The 22,561-nt window shown below is 39.5% G+C and overlaps 1 protein-coding gene across 3 annotated transcripts in view; it reads left to right on the top strand.

The window, feature by feature from the left end:
• The window catches only part of XPO1 (exportin 1), a 36,422-nt gene extending 18,936 nt beyond the window's left edge, over positions 1–17,486 (top strand). For all 3 annotated transcript variants that reach the window (XM_057382616.1, XM_057382607.1, XM_057382624.1), the window contains 21 exons: positions 363–424; positions 502–546; positions 632–813; positions 1,268–1,316; positions 1,410–1,529; positions 1,625–1,753; positions 2,356–2,514; positions 4,959–5,156; positions 5,717–5,855; positions 7,184–7,365; positions 8,180–8,336; positions 8,450–8,613; positions 9,219–9,353; positions 10,220–10,403; positions 11,433–11,539; positions 11,898–12,092; positions 12,572–12,740; positions 13,470–13,604; positions 13,722–13,881; positions 13,960–14,056; positions 14,720–17,486. In XM_057382616.1, coding sequence (XP_057238599.1) covers positions 363–424; positions 502–546; positions 632–813; positions 1,268–1,316; positions 1,410–1,529; positions 1,625–1,753; positions 2,356–2,514; positions 4,959–5,156; positions 5,717–5,855; positions 7,184–7,365; positions 8,180–8,336; positions 8,450–8,613; positions 9,219–9,353; positions 10,220–10,403; positions 11,433–11,539; positions 11,898–12,092; positions 12,572–12,740; positions 13,470–13,604; positions 13,722–13,881; positions 13,960–14,056; positions 14,720–14,866 — 2,915 coding nt within the window. In that variant the 3' untranslated portion in view covers positions 14,867–17,486. The remainder of the gene's footprint in view (positions 1–362; positions 425–501; positions 547–631; positions 814–1,267; positions 1,317–1,409; positions 1,530–1,624; positions 1,754–2,355; positions 2,515–4,958; positions 5,157–5,716; positions 5,856–7,183; positions 7,366–8,179; positions 8,337–8,449; positions 8,614–9,218; positions 9,354–10,219; positions 10,404–11,432; positions 11,540–11,897; positions 12,093–12,571; positions 12,741–13,469; positions 13,605–13,721; positions 13,882–13,959; positions 14,057–14,719) is intronic.
• The last annotated feature ends 5,075 nt before the right edge of the window (positions 17,487–22,561 follow it).

Raw genomic sequence — 22,561 nt, 5'->3', positions numbered from 1 at the left:
TTTTTAGTGCAGTTTTAACAAACTCGGCATTAAAACTGGAGTCATGCAAAAAACATTTATTCTTGGAGCTCACTTTGATCTGGTACAAATTATTGCAAGGACACACTAATCCTTAGTCTGTTTTCCTTTTGGTTTATTGAAATAATTCAAGTRTGAAGCCATTTCATATGTGTAAAATATGCCATCAGAACTGATAAAGGTGTGTTTTCCATGTAGCACGTAAGGATTCTCAGTGACACATTTATCAGGTCCTTAGAGATGTTTCTTGTTTAAAAAACATGAAATAATTTGATTCAGAAATATTTGTAGCTACACCTGTGATATCTGGCATAGCTGAAAATAAATTCTTACCTATTCTGCAGGTATTAAAAAATACGTTGTTGGCCTAATTATCAAGACCTCATCTGACCCAACGTGTGTAGAAGTAAGTGAAGAATTCTCAGGGGAGAATGAGGGAGGGGAGTGTTATGCAAAACCTGATTGTTCTCTTTTCTTCTCCAGAAAGAGAAAGTGTATATTGGGAAACTGAATATGATTCTTGTTCAGGTAAGCYAGAGTTTGTAGCATTTTAATTATTATTATCAAGTCTCTGACTTGACTGTGTGTCTCACGTGGCTGCTTCACTTTGCAGATCCTGAAACAGGAGTGGCCCAAGCACTGGCCAACGTTCATCAGCGATATTGTGGGAGCCAGCAGGACCAGCGAGAGCCTCTGTCAGAACAACATGGTGATCCTGAAACTGCTGAGTGAAGAAGTGTTTGATTTTTCCAGTGGCCAGATTACTCAAGTAAAAGCTAAGCATTTRAAAGACAGGCAAGTATATCTGTGTAAATCTTACTGAATAGGGTAGATGATGTGCTTGCTGCCAAATGCTCTCACTTAGACCCCTTGTGTGAACACTTACAGATGTGTAATTCCATTTTTCAGCCCAGGAGGGTTACTGATTTTTCTTTGAAGCAGTACTCCTAGGGGATCCCTAACTTTATTTTGTACACACAGGGATTTGTACCTTGCTGCAAGTAGCATCTGTTAACTGATGCTTTCTACCCTTCTAACAGAGGATGATTGATTCTTAGAATTCGCGGGCACAGGCTTCAAGTTACTTCAAATATGAATTATTACCATGAAAATGGGGAAAAGCCAGGTGGCTTTTGAATGCCTCCATGGGCATAGGTCTTCAGGACCTGTCCTGTGTGCATAGATAGAGATACTTTTATTTAAGAAACATGGAATGCTTAGTTTTTAAATTTTTTTGTATTTTTTATAGCATGTGCAATGAATTCTCTCAAATATTCCAACTGTGTCAGTTTGTGATGGTAAGTCATATTTCTTTATTGATATTTTCAAAATTCCCCCCCTTTGTGCCTAACAGTATCAAAACGTCCTAAACTCWTAATGGTCATTTACAGGAAAACTCCCAAAATGCTCCCTTAGTCCATGCGACCTTGGAAACCTTGCTACGATTTCTGAACTGGATTCCTCTGGGATATATATTTGAGACCAAGTTAATCAGCACACTAATATATAAGGTATTCTTGCAAAAAAAATGACAGCTCTTTAAATACAAGTTGCACAAAAGCTGTGCAACACTTCTGTAATACTCTTGTTTTTTTTCTCTCAATAGTTCTTAAATGTTCCCATGTTTCGAAATGTCTCTTTGAAGTGCCTCACAGAGATTGCAGGTGTCAGTGTAAGCCAGTATGAAGAACAGTTTGTAACACTTTTTACACTGACCATGATGCAGTTAAAACAGGTAAATGTTTTTTCAGAAATCTCTCTTTGGCTTTCATATCACAAAACCAGTTTCTGTAGAACTTAGTTGAGTTTACAGGTTCATACTCATTATAGAGCTCTTGATAGGAAAAGCTATCTTGTTCTTTGGTGATATTTTTTGCATTATCAGAAAATGCCAAGTGTATTTTTCTCGATTGCAGCTGTATTTCTCCTGCATTGATCTGATTAATTCAAGAGATGTTTTGAGCACTTGGACTGYCTGATGGGGGAAATATGTACTGTGTGTCTCAAGACCTAAACTGACCTAACTTCTGCAAGTTACTCATTATTTTTGGAACAGATAAAAACGTTTTTCATATAGTAAACTATGCATCAAATAGATTTAATTTGATGATTCCCCTCTGAGCAGTTCAGATTAGGTAAATGAGTCCTTTCCTCATGGTGTTTGTATTACAGGCGTGCAGTGGAAGGGTTTTTTTCTTAGTCTTTTCCTCTCTTTGCAATGTTGATCCATCTTGGAGGTTGTTGATAAAAAAAAGAGAGCAAGGTATTTGTTAAAACACAGGAGTTGTTCTGTATAAAAAGGGAAATTCTTGATTATGTCTGTATTCCTTGTATTAGATGCTTCCTTTAAATACCAATATCCGACTTGCATACTCAAATGGAAAAGATGATGAACAGAACTTCATTCAGAATCTCAGTTTGTTCCTGTGCACATTCCTCAAGGAACATGGTCTACTTATAGAAAAAAGATTAAATCTGAGGGAGACACTAATGGAGGTAAGTTGATTGGTTTCTCTGGTTTAAAAATGGTAACAGGTATGTTCTTATGCTCAAAGGCCATGACATTAATGTAATTTCTAGATCATTGTACTCAAAGTGGGTAAGAGAAAAGATTCAGTCACAAATACAAAATCCCTTCAGTGTGTTTCTTAGCATGCTTCAATGGCATTCTGTTTTCAGTGTTCCTATACCAGTGCAATGTCCAATGACTTAATTCTGTCTCTCCCTCTTCTTACTTGTCCCTCGATGGAAGTGTTAAATAGTGCTTCAAAGTTGATTAATATATCCTTTCTCCATGGTTTTTCACAAACCCCATTTTCTGTTTACCTCTCATGAAGAAGGTGTGTTGCTATCAGTTCATCACTGTTTCCATGGAGCACCCAGAGCTGCTGTTTAGGGTCCAGCACGTGGTGTAGGCCAATTCTTCCTTCCTTACATACTTCTTACCTAGTTTGCCATTTCCCAAAGTTTAACTGAAAAGCTTCAAATAATCCTGAAGGAAGAGACTGTTTCTGTGTAACACTKGCACTGTGTGCCAGTGGCAGAGCTCTGCCAAGTGACTGTGACAGTAAARCCACTGGGATAGGGTCAATTGTTGGAAATTCAGATAAGAGTGAAATGTTGGAAGGGCTTAAACACTCGGGATACTGCTTCATGCTGTGCAGTGGGGATGGATCACAAAAGTAGGGTGAATAACAATTTTCCTGGGCTTGAGCTGTTCTGTGGTGAATTCTTTGCCGCTGTTGCACTGCAAGGGGGTGAAAGAGGCTCCATATCCCATTGAAACACCACTTCCCATGGGCAGGTTTGGAGGTTATAGGCTGAGGAACTGCCCTGAGACAGGGGTAGAAAAACACCACCCCAGTTTAAACCTGGAGACCAGGTTCTCTTGGGAGGGGGAAATACATCTTGCAGGTGGATAAGCTGTAATCCAGTGTGTCCATCTGAATTCCAGTCTGTGTTCCAGCCAGTGTTTTCAATACATTCCTTCTGGGGGTAGCACTCTACAAAAAAAAAAAAAAAAAAAAAACAAAAAAACAAACCAGCATATTAATAAAATTGGTTTCACATATCAAATTGTAGCTCATTTAGAAGATGGACTCAGAGGAGTATCACCTTTTGATTTTAAATAGAGCAGCTGTTAACAGTTCCAGATAATTCCTGAATTTGTAAGTAGTAAGCTTTCAAAATAACTGGGAATCAGGGGAGCACAGCTCAAGTCTCAAGTTTCTRCTTAGGCTGAGGCTGTATTAGGAAGACCTGTGTACATGTACGAAGCTAATGCATATTGTTTGCAATTCTGTGTAATTTGGATTGCACTTTTTAGGTATTTGCCTCTTTWCTTGTCCAGCATAGCTATGTTAAATATTTCCTTACAGCAGACATTTACAAAACTGGATTCTGAAGACTTTTAGTCTTGTATAGAATGGTGAAAYGTTTAACAAAGTTCTTAGGCTTGCTTAGGGTTGCAAATTCAGCTCTGGTGTAATGGAATCTAGGTACAGATTTTCTGTAAAAAGCTCTGTATCAAATTCCTGCACTTTGAATGTAGCAAATCTTCTGAAATTGTTCCATGGATTCATTGTATCTCTGCAGACTGGCAGAGGAATCTACATAAGTTATTTTAAGTGAAATTACCAARAGAAATTGATGTGTAAAGATTAATGTATGGCTGTTCTGGAGCCACTGTAGGTGGAGATGTTGAATCAGGTCTTTAGGTTTTAAAATGCTTTAAGTTGTTGTAGTACCTAAGCCATGAAAATAYCTTCAGATTTTATCATTTCATTCTGTTTATTCAGTAATGGGCAATTGCTTTGATATCTTTCACCAGGGACTGCATAATAAGCTTACGTTAAAAAAATTGTCTGTGTAGTTCTAATTTCTCTGGWTGGTATCTGAGCTTGTCAGAATTGCATCAGTGGCTTTCCCTGCTCAGCCTGCTCTGGCTGTTCTGTCAGGAATGAAGTTGAAAGTGTTCTGGTAGATGACTTCTGTGGAAAGCAAAGGAACAGTATTCCAGGGTCAAAGGATCCAGAACAAAGTAGCAGCAGTAGTCTTGAGAATACCAATTATTGACACCAGCTGGTGAGGGTTTTTGAGGTTCTGAAAAAGCCTYGCAGAAGCTCCAGAGGCTGTGAGTTTGATAATTTACAAACAGGCTGRTTTGCTGATGACATTTTTAAGATGTCTTTAGGCCATTTCAGATTTAAGAATACAAACACGCTTTGAAAATAACAATAATTGACAGGAGTCCTTGGTTTTCAGTTGCTCTGCCAGTCACAACTCTGACTTGTCAGTAATGTCATTGCAATGTTAATGCYTCTTGTTCCAAACTCTTAGATTAATTTGGCATTTTGTCAGGATTTAGATAACTGAACTTGAATCAGTGTGGCTTGATCTGCAGATATATTCAGTAAGTGAATTAAATCACTCTTTTCCAGGCTCTTCATTACATGTTGTTGGTRTCAGAAGTTGAAGAAACTGAAATTTTCAAGATTTGTCTGGAGTATTGGAACCATTTAGCTGCTGAGCTCTACAGGGAAAGTCCRTTCTCAACATCTGCTTCTCCACTGCTTTCAGGAAGTCAACACTTCGATGTTCCTCCAAGGAGACAGCTTTATTTGCCTGTTTTGTCCAAGGTAATCCATGCTTAAATGAAGACACTGTAAAGATTTAGATACTCTTTGTGAATTAGAGATTTTGCTTCGTGTAAGGTGTGACATAAGAAAACTTAGCTTTCTTTGAATAATTGATAGTTGATTTAACTCTGGTTACATAATCAATGTGAAAATACTTTTAAGATGATACCAGTATATAATGAGTACTAATGCAATGTCTCAGCTTTTTTTAGATACTTAATTTAAAATAAATAAGTTTTAAACAGTTTCTTTAAACAGAAGGGCTTGAATGTTAGAGTTGGAGGAAAACATGGTTGGGAAAAGGGGTCAACATAAGCATTTTGAACCTCTGGAAWGTATTAATACTATATAAGTTGGCTATTTTTAAATATGCAGCTTGTTCATTGGAGGGAGAGAAGTCATCAGGCTCTATCCTCCATGGCTTGTTAGTTGACATTTTGCTGTAGCTGGATATAACCTTTCTGTGGTTGAGGCTGCCTGAGCAGAGTGCTGTGGAGACACTTGTGGAGCTGGAAGTGTTGTTGGTGTTGGAGTTTTGATGCAGTTTGAACTTCCCCCAGGTCCGGTTGCTCATGGTCAGTCGYATGGCCAAGCCTGAAGAAGTCCTGGTTGTGGAAAATGATCAAGGGGAGGTAGTACGGGAATTCATGAAGGATACAGATTCYATAAACTTGTATAAAAATATGAGAGAAACGTTAGGTAAGTAAACTGGCTGTAGTTTGCGCTGTGAGTCTGTGCAGCTGCATCRGTGTGTTAAGTGTGTTATCTTAGGATGTGAATTATTGTGTGGGTAAAATGGTTATCAGCAAGGAGTACTACASAGACTGGAAAGGGAGGAGGAAGTGGCTGCTCTGTAATTTCTTGTTTGAAGCATGTAGTATTTTATAACCTGGTGGAGTAGTAATACACTACTTATTTTTTGTCTTTAGGTATTGCAGTGATAACAAGTTTTTTGAGGCAGGAAAAAAATATCTAGAGTTATGACTGCAGCTTGAGGGAGCAAAGGGAGTAGAGTTGTCAGATATTTAGGACATTAGACCTTCAATATTAAATTCATTTTATCAAATGCAGATGGGAACACTGCTATGCGGAGTGTTTAGCCACAGGTTTATATGTTAGGAATGTATGTGTGGGAAGACTGTGAGATGCAAAATGTATATGAGTATTTTTACTCTCACCTTTCTACTTGGGATGTAGGTATAGTCAGTGTTAAATTAATTGTTGTAATTGTTTCATGTGAAATGAGAAACATTTTTGCTTTACAAAACAATTACAACTTAGGCTCAGGACATCCAGTATTGCCAGATGTAAGATTATTTATATGAAAGTGCAGGTTGGGTTTATATTGCTTATGTTGTATTACCTATAAGATTCTCTTGGGAAAAGAAAAAAGGGGGAGAATGCAGTGGAAGCTGTATTCTGTGGTACAGTAAAAATCTATTTCTGAACCTGGCCTCAAATTGCTCTTGACTTGCTGGGATTTAATACTTTATATTGGAGACACTAATCCTATTAGAGACTGATGCAAGTGACTGAGTTGTGATACCTCTTCCACCTAGACCTGTTCAGGAGCACCAGCTCTGCTTTAATTGTGGCTTATTGCAACCACCAGATGTGGTGACACGAAAATACAGAGCTGAAGTAAATGCGTGGGCTTACASGCTGTGTAATGTCCCCCATAGGCAGCCAATCCCGTGTTCCCTATAGACCATCAGTGTAGATGCCTTTTGATAATAATTTGCCTTGGCATCCTGAGGCATATGCATTGATTTAGACCTTTCACATCACCTGCATGGGATGTTTTGCTGAGCTCTCTTTGAATAAACATAGATTCCAATCAAATTTATTACCCATCTTTAAATAGTTTTAACAAATATCTGCCTTAGTTATTACCTCATGCTGTCATGACCTTAGGAAATAACCATTACACTTTTACCTGACAGCTTCAGTGTTCTTTTTTATGTAACTGCTTATGGAGTTGAGATCCAGCTTGCTGCTTTAAAATGTTCCATGTTGATGTCTTTCAGTTTATCTCACACATCTGGATTATGCAGACACGGAACGAATTATGACTGAAAAGCTTCACAATCAAGTGAATGGAACTGAGTGGTCGTGGAAAAATCTGAACACCCTRTGCTGGGCTATCGGCTCTATCAGCGGTGCCATGCATGAAGAAGATGAAAAGAGATTCCTGGTTACTGTAATTAAGGTATGGTGGGGCAGAACTAACAGCTTGGTCACACTTGAGTTTATGCTGAAGAAACCARGCTTGCAGAAATACTGCTCTGTGATCTTAGAAAGCTGCCTTGGATGCAGGGGGATAATAAATTAATGGAAAATTGTATGTCCTGAATTYAGGGGTGATAAATAAGTTAACTGTGAACAATGCATTGATCCAGGGAAACTTTTCATCAGATAAAATTTAGTTCATGATTAAATGTATTCTTTAGGGATGCAGAAGAGACAGAAAGGGATCGCTTGTGAAATACAGMAGTGGCAGAGTAACCCATGATTGTCACCAGCCTAGCACCTTGCTCGTTTGCCATACCTGWATATTCATTGATCAAACTCAAAGTCTGATTAAAATGCAGATAATATTTTCACAAGAGTAACAGGCTTTAACAAGTCATACAAAGATTCTTATGTAATATTTAGCTTTAAGTTACACTGAAGATGTAATTTAATTTCTTCCATTTGATATGGAGTCTGTATTGTTATCTGTCAGCTACTCAGCCAGTATTATTACTGTGAGGCTTGTTGAACTCCCCCTGCAGGAATTCTTGGTTATATTAAAAATGGAGCTCCCTTAGTTTAAAATACACTGATCAGGGTTTGGATGAAACTTAAATGATTGCATCAACCTTATCTTAACCACTTGTTTGGGATTTTATTGCTTTATTTAGATTTGAATTTGATTATGGCAACCATCTTTAATATAGCTCCTTATAAGATGTTGTGCTTCTAATGTTTTAATGGAATTGGATAGACTCGAAGAGGAAACTTAAGAATCTTTTGTGTTGTAGGATCTCCTGGGACTCTGTGAACAAAAGCGAGGAAAGGACAATAAAGCCATTATTGCATCAAATATAATGTATATAGTAGGTCAATACCCACGGTTTTTGAGAGCTCACTGGAAATTTTTGAAGACAGTAGTCAACAAGCTGTTTGAATTTATGCATGGTAATTATCTGCTTTTTAAAATTTGCTGTTTTAATTATTAAAAAAAAAAGATGCCTGTACATGGACATGTGAGGGGAAAAATACGAAGCAGTAAGTGCCTTGATTTCCTTTAGAAACCCACGATGGCGTCCAGGACATGGCTTGTGATACCTTCATCAAAATAGCACAGAAATGCCGCCGGCACTTTGTCCAGGTTCAGGTGGGAGAGGTCATGCCATTTATCGATGAAATCCTGAACAATATTAATACAATCATCTGTGACCTTCAGCCACAACAGGTAGGTTTGATTTGGGGTGTGGATAATCCCAAAAGACCTATGCAAAGTTACTTCATACTGAAATGTAGGGTTTTCTTCCCAGGTTGAATTATATTCCTTAATTTTTGTTAGGGGCAGTGTCAGGGTACAAATACCACAATTAAATTGCTTTGCTGAGATCTCAGTTGAACTGCTTSGAAGCAGAATTCAAGTATGTTTAGTTGGAATTGTGATGTCTGGAATGTTTTAACAAAGAGGATGCTGRATTTAACTTCATGGTTCTGCTTTATGAAAACTCAGTATCCTACTATAACAGTATATACCTACACCTCTTGCATTTGTGAAGGAGGGGGTAAGTAACAATCCAAAAAGGGAAAATCTGAAATCCACTCCTTTCCAAAAAAGGAAAGGCAAATCTGTCTAGGAAGAGCATGGCTCATGAAATGAGATTAGTGTGGACCTTCACTAATGTAGTGAAATTTCAGGCAGAGTGGATCTGGCACCTGGAAAAAGATATTTTCAGGATTGATGGRAGCCAGTCCACAGTTCAAAAGTGTCTGGTAAAACTGAGGTTTATTCTTGCTCCTTTTTAACCTCGGTGTTTGTGGTGTTGCTGTTCCCATCAGGTGCACACATTTTATGAAGCAGTTGGATACATGATTGGGGCACAGACAGACCAGACTGTGCAGGAGCATCTGATAGAAAAGTACATGTTGCTGCCCAATCAGGTGTGGGACAGCATCATTCAGCAGGCAACAAAGGTGAGCTTGTACATTYTAATGTATTTGGTGTTCAGGTAAAAACCATGTTACATGTTTGCCTTGCCCTGCATTTATTTTTCCTATTAAGTGCACAGAGCTGGGATGGACTTCATATACCTGATGGCTAAGACACAGATTGACATGACARTGGAAGTGTTGTTTTGAGAGAGGAGACTTAAATGACTGAATACCCATTCTAATCTGATTGAATCTACCATCTTCTGTTACTGTGCAGAATTTATTTTAGTAATTTGTTCTAATGCCTCCCTTTCACTTGGCTTTTAGATAACTGACAAGTTAAAATGCTAAAAATACGGTTCATCTTTTTTTCTCTCACCATGCTCTTAAAGTACATGTTTTATTACTTTTATCTTACATTTCTTTCAATCTTTTGAAAATAGTTTTATTTACACACATTAAAGAACAGTCTTGCACTGCAGAAGAGACAGTCCATTTGCAGTTAGTCTAATTAAGGGCCAAACTTAAGCAAGCTTGAGTTACTTTTCCTACCCTGACTTCCCTCAAGAACATAGTGAATTTCCTTTGGACCCCTTCTGCCTATTTTCAGCATTTAATCTCCTTAGTTTTTCTGCATTCTCTAACTAGAGAAATGCTTGTTCCACTGCAGCATAAATACTTTTGCAGAAGAACAGAATGCAATGAAGTTATATCCTCTGTTGGAGGTGGTGGCAAATGCCATGAAATAAACAACAGGATCTSTATAAATTATAAAGTCAATAAATTGGAGTGATATGTTCTTTTAAGGCATTGTATAAAATAAATTGTTTAAGCTTAGGCTTTTATATTGAAAGACAAAGGTGGTTGTATTCACTAACCAAGATAAAATCTCTAATTTTTTTTCACAGAATGTTGATATTCTAAAGGATCCTGAAACAGTTAAGCAGCTTGGTAGCATTCTGAAAACCAATGTAAGAGCATGTAAAGCAGTTGGCCACCCCTTTGTGATTCAGCTTGGAAGAATTTATTTAGATATGCTGAATGTGTACAAGTGCCTAAGTGAAAATATCTCTGCAGCTATTCAGGCTAATGGTAAGAAATTCCATGTTCTTCTTGAAAATGGGGGTTAGCAGTGTCTGTCATTGARTTTCAGAGCACATCCCAATTAGATTAATTTTACTGTTTGAGCAAGTGGGGGCCTGAAAGTGCTCAAATATTTTTTTGTTAACAGTAGTTGTATTCAAATAACTCCCAGCCTTAGAGGGAGGGAGAAGCATCCATAAATGAGCAAGTTGAGGAGAGTGCAGAACACCGGGGATGGTTACTTAGAATTAATAGGCCTCTTGCTGAGATGAAGCTGTAGCCTGTGTTCTTTTAGCTTACTCTGGCTTTGAGTATTAAAGGACTGTCTGTDAACAGGATCTCATTCATTCCTTCARAAGATGTCAGGAGGGTTTTGGAATGAGGCTGTGCTACAAGGCTGCATTGCAGAAATGTAATGAATGAAGATACCTGAGAGTCATGGTAAACCAGGCTTGCAATCACAGAAGGAATTCTGAATTACCTCCCCTTGTTTTTGCCAGATAACTTARGGCCTGTAGAATCTCCGTAGAATGTGCTTCTGTAGTAGTTCATTACAAGATGAAATGAGTCAGTTGTTGAGTTCTGTGCTGTGCCCAATTTTCTGGCCAGTAGCATGTACTTGGAATGTTAAATGCAACTTGGTAACTGAGCAGCTGGTTTGCCTTGAAGCAGCTTCTTGGAATTCAGAATAGAAGTTGGCTGAAAAAATCAATAACTTTTCATTCAGCTAATATAATGGCCAGAATTTTTATGATTGCCAGACAAAGGGAAGTTGAGGAAGCAGTTTCTGGGGYTGTAGGCCTGGTAAACTTCTGGAGCAGTAACTGCTGTGATTGCAGTTGCCTCAGAGAATGTTCTTACAACTGGCAAAGATTGAAACAAAAGCAGCCTTTAATAGTGTTTATAATCCAGATATAAAAATCAAGCATTCTCTGTTTTGCTAATATTAAGTCAATTTGGTGGGTTTTTTTTTTCAAATGTGGGGTGGGGTTTTTTTGGACACCTCACACAATTAACTGAAGCTTTAAAATTTTCCAGGTGAAATGGTAACAAAGCAGCCCTTGATTAGAAGTATGAGGACTGTAAAAAGGGAAACRTTAAAATTAATTTCTGGCTGGGTGAGCAGGTCCAATGATCCGCAGATGGTAAGTGGATGCATTTTATACAAATAACTCCTAAGACACAATTGGGACGAACTTTGGTTTGTTTTCAGTTGTTGGGCACAGGAACTTGGTTCAGGAGGTGTGTAAAAGATAGTGGAGGAGGAAGTATGATCCTAGGAGGTAAACCTGAGCAATGTTTGAGATGCTTCAGTTGATTTTAGCTAAGAGTGATCTCRGAGGGAGTCAAGGAGATTTAAGATGGAGACATAGGATGGCAATCWGTTTCAGCTTCCGAAGGAAAAATGTCACCTGTAACTGAATGAAGACCTTGGCTACAAACTGTGCTGGAGATTTTGTTGAGTAGCTGCACTGCTATAACCTGGCTTACTCTTCCAACCAGGTAGCTGAAAACTTTGTTCCTCCGTTGTTGGATGCAGTTCTCATCGATTACCAACGGAATGTCCCGGCCGCTCGGGAGCCCGAGGTGCTCAGTACCATGGCTATCATTGTCAACAAGCTGGGGGGACACATCACTGCTGAAATACCTCAGATCTTCGATGCTGTTTTTGAGTGCACATTAAACATGATCAACAAGGTATTTATATTTAAAATCCGGGGTAAGACGTCTCCCTCTGAGTATCATTGCAACACGTACCTTGTGATTCATCTGGGTTTTTTCCAGTCACAAAGCGCATTTGTGACACTTGACGAAATTTCTGCACAAATGAGCATACTTGTTTTGCAATTGAGCTGTCTAGTTGGATGTCTTAWATTGCTTTAAATTTCTCTGGTTAGCTCTTGATTTAAGCCATTRGTAATTTTTCTGGGACCTTGGAGTGCTGCACTTCTGGAAGCAAAGTGTACTTCAGCCAAATGTCCATGTAGGACTAATTGCTAAAATTGATAAATATTTAAAATGTATGACCACCAGTACTGGTCAGTCATTTTGAGTATTTCCTCTCTAAGGCAGTTCTCATGCTGTAGTGTGCAATATGYACTGACTTGCTCTGCTTAATGGAAGATACAATTATGGAACTTAAGGTTTTTTGGCTTTTTCCCCCCTTTTCCTTCTAGGACTTTGAAGAATATCCTGAACATAGAACAAACTTCTTCTTGCTACTSCAAGCTGTAAATTCTCAATGCTTCCCAGCCTTCCTGGCCATTCCACCTGCACAGTTCAAACTTGTCCTGGATTCTATTATTTGGGCTTTCAAACACACAATGAGAAACGTTGCAGATACAGGTAAATGGAAGTGTTTAATTAGATCAGAGATTTTCTGGTAGAATGCTGCWCTTCTTTTTCTTTAATCAAATTTAGCGTATTGTTCACTTGATTCTGTATTGCATTTGAACAAGAATAGAATTTCTCTGTCTCAGCTTCAAGGTGTCAGKCAGGTATCCATGGATGGGCTGAGATATTTGGTTGTTGCTCCATTCCTGCAGCTGGAAGAGAGCATCACTATTACAGTTTATACTTGCTTTCTTTGCCATGTTATCATTGGCTCTCTTCTGAAATGGCTGAAGGGATGCACTAGCTCAAAATAGTGTCACCAARAAATGGTGAAACCAGATTTTTGTCGCCAGTTAGAGATGGGGWGTTCAGTTACATTTAACCACATAAAGTAATTTGAATTTCCTTGTAAACCTAAGCATTCAAACACCTTTGCTTGTTTAATTAGCCAACACTTGTCTGGGTAGAGGGTTTTGCTCATTTGGTGCTGTGATTGGATCTTTTTGCCAATGAGATGTTAGTAATATGATCATAAAGCCAAAGGGGTGTGCCATGTCTGGGAGGCAGTGCCCTCTAGTGCCAGACCAGGGAAGTGCCTCACAAAGCCATCATGTGCCMTGCTGAACATCCTGCTGCCCATCGGAATTTCTTGGGATAATCGGGTTGTTTTGGAAAAGGCCCAAGTTTCACAGCTGTTTAAATATTGTTCTCTTGGTAACTTTTTTGATTCCTGTTTTGCAGGACTTCAGATCCTTTATACCTTACTACAGAACGTTGCACAGGAGGAGACYGCTGCCCAGAGTTTCTATCAGACGTATTTCTGTGATATCCTCCAGCACATTTTCTCCGTGGTCACAGACACCTCGCACACTGCAGGTGAGAAAGTGGCTCTGTGTGAGGCAGGCGATAGAAACCATGTCTTTGAACATCACAATAATGTAACACATCCTGTTCCAAATAACAACTGCGTGTGTCTGACTTTGATCTGTGCAGGTTTGACAATGCATGCGTCAATCCTTGCGTACATGTTCAACTTGGTAGAAGAGGGAAAAATAAGTACTCCTTTAAACCCTGGAAATCCAGTGAACAACCAAATGTTTATTCAGGAGTATGTGGCTAATCTCCTCAAATCTGCGTTTCCTCACCTGCAAGAGTAAGTCTGCCATGATTCAGTAATGCTTCTTAGTAGGTGCTTGCCTCTTTGGAATTCTAACTGATTGTTTGCTGTTAGTGCCCAGGTTAAGCTGTTCGTAACGGGACTCTTCAGTTTAAACCAGGATATTCCTGCCTTCAAGGAACACCTAAGGGATTTCCTGGTCCAAATCAAGGTATGTTGGGTGTGCTTTTCTCAAGAAATTAAAAAGTTTTTGGCAGGATATTGTTGGAAAGCATTTGGACAGTGTGGAGTCAGTGTGTGTTTGAGAAATAGAAGTTTCTTTGCATCTTTTTAAAATGCAGTGAGAACTCTGTCCACTGGCTTGTGTGACTGGGGGATATTCATAGAACCTGTTTCACATTGTGCATATAATCCTTATGTCTTAGGACAGCTGCAAAATGAAATGTATTGGGAAATAAGTTGGTTTTTAACCAGATTTTTTTCATTCTGCTTGGAAYTGGGACCAGTTTTGAAATTCGCTACAGCAATGCCATGCCTTTATTTTTCTGAGCATGCTGGGATTCTAAGACTGTAGGAAATAGTTTCTTARTTAGTTTTGAGACTGCAATTGTCAGGTATTTCAGAATTGTCAAGATTATGCTTTAATGGTGATACACTCCAAATGCTGGGTTACTGTGGCACCCCATTCTGTAACACATGGTAAACATCTTTCAGTAGTTCTTTATATTAATTGTGACCATAGGAACAGAAACCTACAAAAGTAGCCTGTCAGGGAACGGGAAGGGAAGWTGTTCCCTGAATAATTTTGGAAGTTTGTTACTCTGCCTAAAAAGCATCTGACAACAAACTAATGTTTTTATGTGAATTATCRCAGGAATTTGCAGGTGAAGACACATCAGACTTATTCTTGGAGGAGAGAGAAACAGCCCTGCGGCAGGCTCAAGAGGAGAAGCATAAACTTCAGATGTCTGTACCTGGCATCCTTAATCCACATGAAATTCCTGAGGAGATGTGCGATTAAAAACAAAAATAAAACAAGTTTTGCGGTTTTCTTTCTGTACAGCTAACTTTGTTGTGATAGAAGAAAACAGCACTTGGATATTTGTTGACCAAAATGATGCCAATTTGTAAATTAAAATGTCACCTAGTGGCCCTTTTTCTTATGTGTTTTTTGTATAAGAAATTTTCTGTGAAATATCCTTCCATTGTTCAAGCTTTTGTTTGGTCATCTTTATTTAGATTTGCATGAAGTTGAAAATTAAGGCATTTTCAAAGTAATTACTTCATGCCCATTTTGTGGCTAAGGGGAAAATAGGCAAAACGTAACTTGTAAAAGACTATATTGCAAAATATTACAATTTCCTGTAAGAGTATCGATTTTTAATTCGGGGTAATTTTCTTTCTAGTCTGTCCTGCAGTCTAGGAGAAAAGGTAAAGAGTAAAGCAGATTGAATTAATTGTTAAGCAGAGGATTCTAGTGCTGTGTTTATTCTGATCAGTTAGCAGCTTTCTGGACTGAGTGGTAAGGCTATAGGCTACGTGTATTTGCAAGTTGTATGGCAAGTTTGCAGCAAGATCATGTGCATATCATCCCATTGTAAAGCAACTTCTAAAGAGTATGGGAACACAGTACAGTTAGTTATTTTTACACAGTTCTTTTGTTTTTGTGTGTGTGCTGTCGCTTTGTCGACAACAGCTTTTTGTTTTCCTCAATGAGGAGTGTTGCTCATTTGTGAGCCTTCATTAACTCGAAGTGAAATGGTTAAAATATTTATCCTGTTAGAATAGGCTGCATCTTTTTAACAACTCATAAAATAAAAAAAAAAAAACCTGGCTTTTGAGATGACTTATACTAATTTACATTGTTTACCATGCTGTAGTGCTTAAAGAACACTACTTAAGAGCAAAATAAACTTGGTTTACATTATTTTTCTTTCTTTGGCTTATTCTTTTATTGGATGAAAATGCTGTGATCATATTTAAGATTTGTATTTGAAGGTGTAGGAAAATTTCCTTGAGGTCTAGATAACTGTTGCTTCTGGCTTGCCTCATCTCAAGGACTTTGGCTGTGCTTGAAGTTACCATGAACTAAGTTGGGTTCCATTTGGAAATACAGTAGCTGTTCTGACTTACCTCCATGGATAAYTATTCCATAACACGTTACTATAAAATGCCAGGAATGAGGTACTCTTGCTCTTTCTCTCTCTGGACTCTTTGCAATTTATTTCAAAGAGGTATTGCACTGTATCTTGACTAAGCAGTTAATAGTCCATGTTAATAACACATGTAGACAMGATCTACAGTTATTTTTCTACCTAAAGTTTTGTAGTTAAATGATTTTCACAGATTTATGAAGCAGTATGAACACTAAGGTTGTGTACAGTCTTGGCTTCCCCATCTCTGTTGTGTCTTGTCTCTGTTTTCTAACAGTCCGTGTCAAGCTTTCCCTAAGTTTTTCCCTGATTTGGTGTCCAGTCTCCAGGTTGTCATTGGGRTATGAAGTGTAGCCATTCTCACAGAGAGCTGCAACACAAGGCTAGGCAGGCGTGGGGTGTTGTGTGCCCCTTTGGGTACTGTAGTTAACTTTGTGCTGTGTATTCCTTTTGAAGTAGAAGTGCATGAGTTAGCGGTGTTCCTGTAGGATRTAGCTGTGACCGGAATGTTTCCAGTCCAAAGTGTCAGCCCCTTTGTGTTTGTGAGCATCTCTCCATTTGTTTCACGTGGTTGGCCCTAGGAAAGCTCAACTGCTCCCATGGGAAGGGCCTTGGGCAGTGTCACTGTGAGCTGGCATTGCTTGGAGAGGTTCCTCAAACCACTGATGGCTGGGACTGTGTACAGCCTCCCAAAACTGATAATTACTGCCAGAGTTACAAAACTCATTTCTTACTCTSTTTAAAGCTCCCAATTCCAGCTTTTTCATGTCTTCCTGTCAATGTGGAGCTTTCTGTTCCACACTGCAAAGGCAATATTGTCTTTTATTGGGCAGTTTAAAGTGCAACAGTTGAAGTCCTGTTAAAGGACACATCTGGAAAGGACATGGAATGGCTTGTGACCAGGCTGAGTTGCAGCATTAGAGCTACAGATTACCAAAAGCTGTGCAGAGAAGTAAGAAAAGGGTTATTCAAAAGGAAATAAATCCCATCAATAGCRTGATGTCAGATCATAGCCCATGAGTCACAGAGCTAAACACTGAACTGGTTCTGATGTGCAGTGSCATTAACTGCATTCAGAACAGTTCTGAACAAAAATACAAGCATTGATGCACCTTCCTTCAAGGTTGAAGTTAAATCTGAAGCTTGTGGTCTGATTGTTCACTGAAGATTTAAATATGACCTAACCTCTCACACAACAAACCCGAAATGTATTTTTATGTTGATTCAGAGAAGAGTTGTTTCATTATTTTGATAACTTATGAATTACCTAGTAACAACATTCTAATCTTAGGTTTTGCTTCCCTTTTAGATCTAAAAATTTAACTGTGGTCTTGTCTTGTTCTCTTAAGATAATTGGTGCCTTTCCCTGATCTCTGCAGCTGCTATAAAAAATGCAGCTTATGTGGAGTTCTGGATACCATTAAAGATTTGACTTGTGTGTGTGCATATTTCTAGTGCAGTTATCCTGAATGTGAAGAAAAAAAARAAGACAATGTACATCCAAGAAAGTTCTAGCTCTAATGCACACTCTGTAAATCAAAATATATGGATAAAAAGCATGAACCATCATATAAACATCTCCATAACTTGTAACTATATGTAAACCAATGTTTGTGCATATTTCTATACAGATTTTACAAAAAAAATGAAACAGTTCTGTGTACTTCAGGTACATTGATAAATACAAATATTTCAGGGTGTTTTCTGTGTTTACATGAATTGTTAGCTGATGAAGACACCCCAAGTACTTGTTTCAGGCTGCCATGATGTGTTTGCTACTGTAACTGAAGCAGATTATCTTCCAAAGCATTTTAGGTTAGTTGGTTTTGGTTTTTTTTTAAACTAGAATAATTTGGTGTGTGTTAATCTGATTGGTTTAAGTGAACTATTTTCCAATAAAGCTAATATTTATGCAAAAAAACCTTTAGAAATGCTCATCTCTCTAGGAAGCTTCAAGAGTTACTTCTGATAGTTTTTAGCACTGGAAAGGCAATAAAACTTCAGCTTAAAGGGGAAAAATGAGGGAAAGAGGCTGGAAATGATGCATTAAAAKGGAGAGACTGCCTGAGGTGAGGAACTTGCCTTGGTGCTGTGACAAGGGGCCAGACTGTCCCAGAGTCCATTTATCACTGGGTAAATGATTTTTACTGATCCAAGGCTTCTCGGTGCTGGAAGCTGTGTCTCAACTTCCTTCTCCCCTTACCAGGTTTGTCTCCACGGGTTATGGAGCAAAACTGAAACGTTGGAGATAGCTCTTTAAAAACCATCCTGGTGCCAAAAATCAGTAAAAGAATAATGCTGTCCATCTGCCCATCAGGAATGCACCTGCCCATATCATTCCTTGAGATTGCATTTAATTTTAGGCTTTCAGCTTCAGGACTTCCTTGCTATGATGTCTGAGTCTGTCCCTGTTGGCTGGTTTCCCTTGGGAAAAGGCWCGGGCCATTCCAGTTAAGGGAATAATTTTTCAGGTTATTATCCCAAGTACAAGGCACCACAACTACCTAAAAGTCCCAGATTTCACACCTACAAACCTGTGAGCACTTTTTCATGCTCTAAGTGCCTATAGGGAAAGATGGGATTGAGGAGGAATATTTTGGAGGTCAAGAGTATGGATGAAAACAAGATACTCAGATTTTCATGTTTATTTATTCCTTGTAAGTTAAATGTCAAACAGCACTTTTTCCTGGGTGATCTCTTGGGTAGTCTCTTCACAGTCTCATATCAACATGTATTCAGCTGCCTGGTTTTTGGTAGTGAACACCCTTTAAATCTCAAATCTTTCTAATTAGTCTCAGTTTTTCCTAAGTCTTGAAGTCTGCAGTCTTTAATGGATTCTGTGATTTCAGCAAAGACTATCGGGAAGAATTGGCCAATTTAACAATTGGGGTGAGGAGTTAAAATTGTTCTCTCCGTGTACATGTGTTGGAGGAGAGCAGGCTCCAGCCCACTTCCTAACCCACTGCTGGTTRTTTTCATATGTACATTGATAACCAGACACGAAAATTTCTCCAAGAGAACATTGCAAATGCATTTTACCACTAAAAAGTCCGAAAGAGGTSCAACAGAAACTGCCTGGGACACTTTGGTAGTGGTTCAGTTTTTGCTGGTACTCTCTTTCATGCTCAGAAATGCCTTATCTGTACTTCATGACATTTGTGGCCCTATAYGGCTAAGTTTTGAGCATCTTCTCTACTCTTTGGGGTAAATCAATTTGGATTTGTCTTCTGGTGCTGTGAMACCAAAGTCTAGTTAGACATGAACCTGTTTAAAATGCTAAAAGAGCAATGAAAGTCAAGTGCTGAAACTTAAAAGTAGGTAAACCTAAACTGATTCTGTTGCACATGGCTTCCAGTGATTTCCAGCAGCATTCCAGACACAAGGTCACAGATTTACAGATACTAGCTCAGTGTTGGGACATCAATTTTGGAAAGTGTGTATGTTCTTGCTCTTAATCCAGTCTAAAATTTGGGATTAAGAATTTTAGTTTTGCCCAGGTCTTGGATTTACCTAAGTTATTCCTCTAGAAGAACTATTCCTCTAGAAGTACTTTACCAGGGCAAATATTTCCAGATGAGGAGCACTGCAGTCAGGGGAAGGGAAGAGTCCTCCTGGGGATAAAACCTTGCTGGGATGGCACACAGAGAGAATAAAGGTTWAGAGGAAAAAGCAGGAGGCTGACAATCTCTGTAACCAGGCCACTTACAACTCTTGTCTTCTGCTTAGAAGCTAACATTTAATTCAAAATAATTCATTTTAGCCTCTAGTTTAAAAAAAAAAAAAAAAAAGTGTGCAGTAGAAGGAATTTAGCTTTCCATGTTGTGTTCTGCTCAAAAGCAGGACTGACTCAAGGTCACCCATGCTCTTCTGCTGTATTCCTTGAGCATGGCATGTGACACCACGCTCCAGAAGGTCCCTTCTGCTGACTCTGGTGTTTACATGGTGCTGCACTCACATCAAACAGCTGATTTGACAGGAAAACGATCTTTGAAGATGTTTTTGGCAGTTAATTTTGAGTCTGTTATAAAAGTTACTGCAGGGCGTGTGTAAGGGAGAAACAGTGGACAGAAAAGTGCAAATTCAGATCCGATGATGCAGTAGATGATGCTGTAGAATGAAGTTTTCTACAGTAACTGAAATAATGTTGAACACACAGCACAACATCAAGTGAAAACTAAMATGTAAATGCACAACATAAAATCCTCTGATCTACCTTTTGATGGAGCTCAAGCTTTGAAATGAGTGCTATAGGAAAGAAAGATGGTCACTAAATTAATACAGRCAGGAGCAGAATATAATTGTACCATTCTGGACTCCTTTGATTCTTCCATTATGAGTTCTCAGGGTAGCTGGAGAGATGAAACAACCAAAAAAGGCTTTACAGGGTCCAGTACATCTGTTTCATTCTAATAACTAAACCAGTTAGCTATTAAAGAGTTATTATTATGGAGGTTTAGTGACGTAACTAGCTAGTGTGGTGCTTAGATTTCTGTCAATAGAAAATACAGAATTTAGAAGACTATGACTTTTTGTCAGAAATTAAAACATCTATAAACTAAATCTAAGGAGAAAGATCAGTAAAAAGTTTCAGGGAAGTTTTCAGGTTTTTATTCAGTCTTCTCCTGTCTCTTGTATTACTACCTTTTGTTACTTCCAGAAATAATTTGAAATATAGTTGCATTAACATGATACTTGCATTAAAGAGACAGACATGGAGTCTGTGTCTCCTGTAGACTCTCAAGTTAATTTTCTGAATTAGTTTAAATTAGTAAAAAAGGAAATTTCAGCAGGGAATAATAAAGAATAGCTACCTTAATTGATAAACCTAACTTACAAAGTATTTCAAAACCAAACAGTGACAAGAACTCTGGGTGAAATATCATTCTAGTATATTTTACGGTAGTTGTTCACTGCTTGTTTACAGTAAATTGTCTCCTGTTTTTAAACAGTAGTGGAATTTTTTGTCTTAGTTTAAGAAAGTGGTGCCTTGAGGATTGYTTGGAGGAGCGTTCTGTGCCCTGGAGTGGGAGGTTACACACACAATCGCTACGGTGTTATCAGCCTGGATAAATATGCACATGGAATTATGAAAAAAAAAACCCCAACAAAACTGCATCTCCACAATGCCACCAGACTTACTTCAAATGGAAGAAATATGAGACAGCCACTGAGGAATTCAAAACAACTCTTTCTTCCCCCTCCCCCTGGCATTTGGCTATTCTATTTTACTTTCTACTAAACTATATTGCATCTGCATTGCGGCTATTAATAGATTTGGGGTTTTAATCCTGTGTACAGGCCRGTAAACTCCAAGCGTTCAGAGTAACACACGGACTCGCCACTGGGTGGTACTACAGAAATAAAAAATAGCGCTTAATACTCGGCAAGTATCCACTTTGGGGAGAAAAACCAGCCAAGATCTATCATGTGATCCGTATTCCAGTTACATGTACCTGGGAGAGGGAGCACGATTGAGAGATGAAAAAAAAAAAAAAAAAAGTTGGGCTTTTTTTTTAATGGAAAACAGATGTTTTCCTGAAAATTTGTCATCCATGGGTTTGAAACCTCTTTCAAAACGTACCCAAGACAATGAACTGATAGCGGTAATCAGTATAAATTAGGTATCTTCAATTAAASTTTTCAGTTTGTTTTTTGAGACCGACCGTGTCTTTTATTTAGAAAGGGCTATTTCCAGCCAGTCACAGATGCCATTAGTCATTGTACAGAATAAATCACGGTGCACTAAGGGGGGTAAAAAAACAGGGCGGAAAACTATGTTGTAAAAATAAATTAATTATTATCAGAAAACGCTACCGTAGCCCTCCTAACGCCCATTTTCGGGGTCCGGGTCGGCGGCGCCCACAGGTGCCCCCGCTCCCCTCAGCMGCGCTGGGCGGGAAGGAGATGGCGGCGGCTCTTCCGTCCCGCGCCCCGACGGCGGAAAACGCCAATAAACCACCCAAAAGACCTGGAAAACCGTCTGGAAGCCGGGAGCTTCCTCGCTACGGGGATCGGCTTAGCGTGCTAAGCGCTCCCTTCAGGCGGGAGGTCCCCGAGGCAGCCCGGCGAGCGCGGCGGGTGCGCGGCTTCGGGCACCGAGGGAAGGGGTGGGTCGGAGAAGCCGCTCCCCCGTCGCTGTCACAGCGGCGGCGTGCGCGCGTTCCTGGCGGAGATTCCSGGCCGCGAGAGGCGGGAAGAGGGCAGGGAGAAGCGCTTCCCGCCCTTCCCCGGGCGCGCACCCAACCGCCACCGCCGCCATTTTACCCTCCCGCCCCCTTTCCTCCTCCTCCCCGCTCGCCATCCCGCCGCTCGGAGCCGCGGTGGGAAGGCGGAGCGAGAGGGAAAAGGGAGGAGGAGGGACTCGGCCACCTTCGCCTCCTCCTGCCTGGTCGGAAACTGACGAGCGGCGCCCGAGYGCCCTGTCCCCCCCTTCGCTCCCGTCCCCTCCTACTCCTCCTTCCCCCTCAGCAAAATGGCGGCGCGTGGAGTCGCTGGGAGCCAGTGAGTGACTCGGCTTCTCCTTCTCCTCCTCCTCCTCCCTGCCGCCGCCGCCACAGGCTCAT

Source organism: Malurus melanocephalus, unplaced genomic scaffold, assembly GCF_030028575.1.
Source record: "Malurus melanocephalus ecotype Western Australia unplaced genomic scaffold, MMel_1.1 scaffold_13, whole genome shotgun sequence".
Lineage (NCBI taxonomy): Eukaryota > Metazoa > Chordata > Aves > Passeriformes > Maluridae > Malurus > Malurus melanocephalus.
This window is presented reverse-complemented; position numbering and strand designations above follow the sequence as displayed.